The sequence below is a fragment of the Lathyrus oleraceus genome, chromosome 2 (genome assembly GCF_024323335.1).
Source record: "Lathyrus oleraceus cultivar Zhongwan6 chromosome 2, CAAS_Psat_ZW6_1.0, whole genome shotgun sequence".
Lineage (NCBI taxonomy): Eukaryota > Viridiplantae > Streptophyta > Magnoliopsida > Fabales > Fabaceae > Lathyrus > Lathyrus oleraceus.
In genome coordinates this window covers 68,634,114-68,638,481 of record NC_066580.1, presented here as the reverse complement: position 1 = coordinate 68,638,481, position 4,368 = coordinate 68,634,114, and the positions used below count along the sequence as shown (strand labels likewise).

At 32.6% G+C, this 4,368-nt stretch overlaps 1 protein-coding gene across 1 annotated transcript; it reads left to right on the top strand.

Annotated features, from left to right (window-relative positions):
• Window positions 1-480: 480 nt before the first annotated feature.
• Window positions 481-1,864, top strand: LOC127121950 (uncharacterized). The gene is made up of 2 exons (XM_051052370.1): window positions 481-625; window positions 763-1,864. Exon 2 carries the CDS (start codon window positions 764-766, stop codon window positions 1,862-1,864), a length of 1,101 nt encoding a protein of 366 aa, XP_050908327.1. The 5' UTR covers window positions 481-625; window position 763.
• Window positions 1,865-4,368: the final 2,504 nt, after the last annotated feature.

Genomic DNA, 4,368 nt, shown 5'->3' with positions numbered 1-4,368 from the left:
GGAACACACTGCCCTCCTCTGTTTCACTTTGTAACTTCTATGAATGGTCTAAATTTTTGCTGAATTTTCTTAAATATTTTGTCACATGTATGTAGGTTAGAGTATCATTTGTACTCTATTTTATAATTCATCTTGTTTCTAAAAAAAAATGAAAAATCAAAGAACAAATTCAACGAGAAGAAGAATGACCGTGAATATTCCCGAAAGTCTGAATTTTTAAAACCCAACAAGAATACTAACATGTAAATTAATAAAATTCGAATCCTTAAATATAATTAATTAAATTTAAAATTATTAAAATTTACTCTAAAATAAATGTTAGTCTATCTATTTAACATTTAAATTTGATTACATATGACTTCCAATTTTTGAGCAACCGTATCACTATTATTTCGCTCTTTTTTTGGTTTTTATTTATTTTATTTTAATATTCAAAGATCAACATTAGTATTTAGGTATAGGTTCCGTGATTATTGCTGCATCTTTTCCTTCTTTTTAGGGACATAGGAAACATTCAAATATTGATAGCTCAAAAGCTTAAATAGGAGGAATTCACAAAAGTTCAGAAGATCACGTATCCTTATTGTAACTTAGCAGTGGTGAACAACACACTCTCATTGAAGAGGTAAATCATATTTACTATCACTTCTTTTTATACTAATTATATGATTAAATCTTTCTTCTGCGTGTTACCATCATTAGTTTTTTAGGGTTTAGTTATGTCTAACTCTCTTTAATTTGTTTATAATATTTTACTGTTAGAATGGAGCGAGATTGGGCAAATTTAGAAGCGCTTGGATTGATTTTAGATAAATTATATGAAAGGGTTGATCAAATCTGGTTTGGTGCTGTGTGCAAGAATTGGCTATCAGTTGCAAAGCTTAACCATCAAAATCAAGAGTTGAGAAATAATGTATTACCCATGCTTATGATCCCTAAAACAAACCTATCTTTGTATGGCATTTCATCCAACACAACATATGAATTTCAATTTCCAATTCCTTACTATGATAACTGTTGTGGATGTAGCCATGGATGGATTACAACAATCCATACAAAATACCATGCATATTTTGCTTTGGATATATTCATAACTATGTTTAATCCTTTTAAGACTGTTTCTCCTATTACTCTTCCACCTCTCAGAACATATAGTGATTATTATGAAGGACTATTGCCTAAGGTTACTCTTTCTGCTGACCCTATAACAAGCCCAAATGATTACGTAGTTGCAGTAATTTATCATAGGACTCTAGCTATTTTTAATGCGGGGCAACCCCGTTGGACTTCCATAAGCTATTACGGTTTTATTTTTATGGATGTCATGTTTGACGGAGATTTAGTATATGGTTTGACAAAACATCACAGGCTATTATCCTCCGATCTTAGTTATTTACACGAGGGAGATATCACAACGACAATAAATTGCATTTCCAATTCATCTTTTCGTAAAGATTTGAAATGTTATCTTGTGAAGTCATTAGAGGGAGACTTGTGGATGGTGAGAAAGCTTCTGAATGATAGGATAATGATCAAATTTGAAGTGTTCAAGTTACAACTCAATGCTCAAAGGGAAAAGGTCAAGTGGATAGTAAAACTTAAAAGTCTTGGGGACAACGTTTTATTCGTGGGAGATTGTGATTCGATTTCTGCGTCAGCTTCTTGTTTCTCTGGTCGATTGAAACAAGATTCTATCTATCATATTAACAGGGCTAAACATTATACGTCATTTGGACAATATTGGGAAACATTCAATGTAGAAATATATAATGTAAAAGATGGAAGCATTTGTCATCAATATGCAGAAAATTCTTTCCTCAAACATGTGCCACCTCCTCTTTGGGTTGCACTTCCTTTTCAATGAGATTAGTAGGTTTAAAATTTTCTGGTTTTTCATGTTTATTTACTGATTTTGTTATACTGATATTTATGTTTACACTTTGCAATTGTTTGTATATTTGTTGGAATAATCTAATTTGAGGTATATATTTTATTTTAGAAAATTTTATCATGATTTTTCATGTTGATTTCAAGAACATGAAAAATGTTATTCATGTTAGTTCTTCTGATTGATGTTAGAATGATTTCATCATCTTAGAGAAGCATAATAAAGTGTTGAAGCATCATGATACAAGAAAATTAGCTCCAGACTTTTAGCAATTGTCAATACAGTACATGATACCGTAACCAAAGGAATGGAGGCTACAAAGGTTCATTCTTCTTAGGCTGAAACCATCCGCATAAAATCTTCTGCCCCAAACAAACTCTCTTTATTTTTATCTTTCTTTTTCAAAACTCCGTTATTCAACTTAGTTTCCTCAAACCTCCTCACACTAAATTGAATACACGAGGCCGGACTGTCCCATTTTACCACTCTCCACTGTAGTTCTTAAAGTTGAATCCATCTAATTCAAATTCACGAAAATAGTTGTGGTGTTTGTGGTGGTGGCAGTGTTGCTGCTTACATCCTTCATCACCATTAAACTACAAAGGCAACACATGAAGTGTTATATAAATTTTCAAAATCGAATAGATCTAGGTTTGAATCACGAACGCAATACAATGTTTTTATTAAATGTTGCACTGTTTCTCTTAAGGCAATATTTTTCAAATGTTATATCGTTTCGCCTACAGCAATACTTTTCAAATGTGCATATTTTGATTGCATTCTGCGACACTTCACGAAGCGTTGTCTAATTCTAAATTCAAACTGCCTAGTGCAACACTATACAAAGTATTGCCTATTTTAAAATTCAAAATTCAATATGCCTACTGCTAGGGACGGCAAAACGGGTCGTGGCCCGCTGGGTCGGCTCGCGTGTGAGTGCAATTTTTCGTTAGATGTATTTTGTCTGATGCGAAGACTAGGATAGTTTAGCGTTTATGTACATTAGACAGTATCATCTGAATCTAGTTGTGAATTTTAGCATTAGAAAGCATGACAACGTGTTTGGAAATGGTTTAGAAAAGATTCATGCATCAAGAAAATGTTTTATGCATCAAAAACTCATTTTTATGTGAAAAACAGACTACATGTCAACACATATGCATTATCGGTCGACCTATAGAAGGAAATTTCATCTACAGGTCGACACATACGATTTATAGGTCGGCTCATGTACTACATTTTTAAAGCATCTAGGCTCTGTTAGATGTGTCGCCTCTACAGGTTGACTCATAACTTGTACATGTCGACACATTTCTTCTACAGGTCGGCACATGCATCTTATGTGTCGACACATGACTTGCATAGGTCGACACATACATTAAAAATCTTAAAAATTTGCATTGTTTTCTATTCCTTTTGTATTTCCTTTGCTTCATACTTGTTTACATATATATACTTGATACAACATCATTCTCTAACAAGGTTTCTAGAAAGTAAAACTTATACGAAATCAAGATTTTAAAGCATTCTCATCATCTTCAACCACATTTTATGCATAAACACAAACAAAATACACATAATCATTCTTTTTTTGGATGCCATATAAAATTACGGTTGATAACCTCCAATTTAGGTTTATTGTACTATAAATTGAGTTGAGATCTTTGAGGATTTCAAATCAGAAAATTAAGTTGGGGTTTTCCTTCAAGATCGTTTAGAGTTTGAAGGTTTTGGACAAAATTACTCAATCTGAATCCGATCGAGTGAAGTCTTTGAAGAACGGGAGGTTCTTGCAAAGGAGTAGCGCGGGACAGTGGATCGCATTGGTAAATCTTGGCTTGTAACAATTGTACGTTTTGGATTCGATCAAGTGAAAGCTTTGAAAGGGGTTCTTGCAAAGAAGTTACGTGAGACAGTGAATCAAATCGACATCATTGGGTTACTTGATCAAGCTTTGATCAAGGGAAGAGAAGATGTTAGAATCAACATCAAACTTAGGGTTTGTAGGGTTTGATTGCTACATCTCTCTTGTATACATATATATGTAAAGTAAGATTAATTTCATTATCTCAATTTGATTTCGAATTAAGGGAAGACGTACCCATAGCAAGGTCGATTGGGGAATTTCCTAAACAAATCCATGTATGCTCGTTTTATCTATCTTTTATTTTCGGTTTGCAAATTGTTGATTTCATTGACCGTGCAATCAATTTGTTTGGATAATATTTTTTATTACATTTTAAAATTGGTGTTGTTGAGTTGATCACAATTCCTTTGGTCTTTATTGAATTTTAAGATCAACAATACCACATAAAATATCAAACAATATCAATTTCACATTAGGTGTTCGATAAATTGTCTCAATTAAATTTTTTATGTGAATTATCATTGGAAGTAAACTATTCTTGTTGTGATTAATTGTGTTTCGTCAATTTGTGTGAATTATCACTTTTGTGTAAATTATCATTGGAAGTAGACTA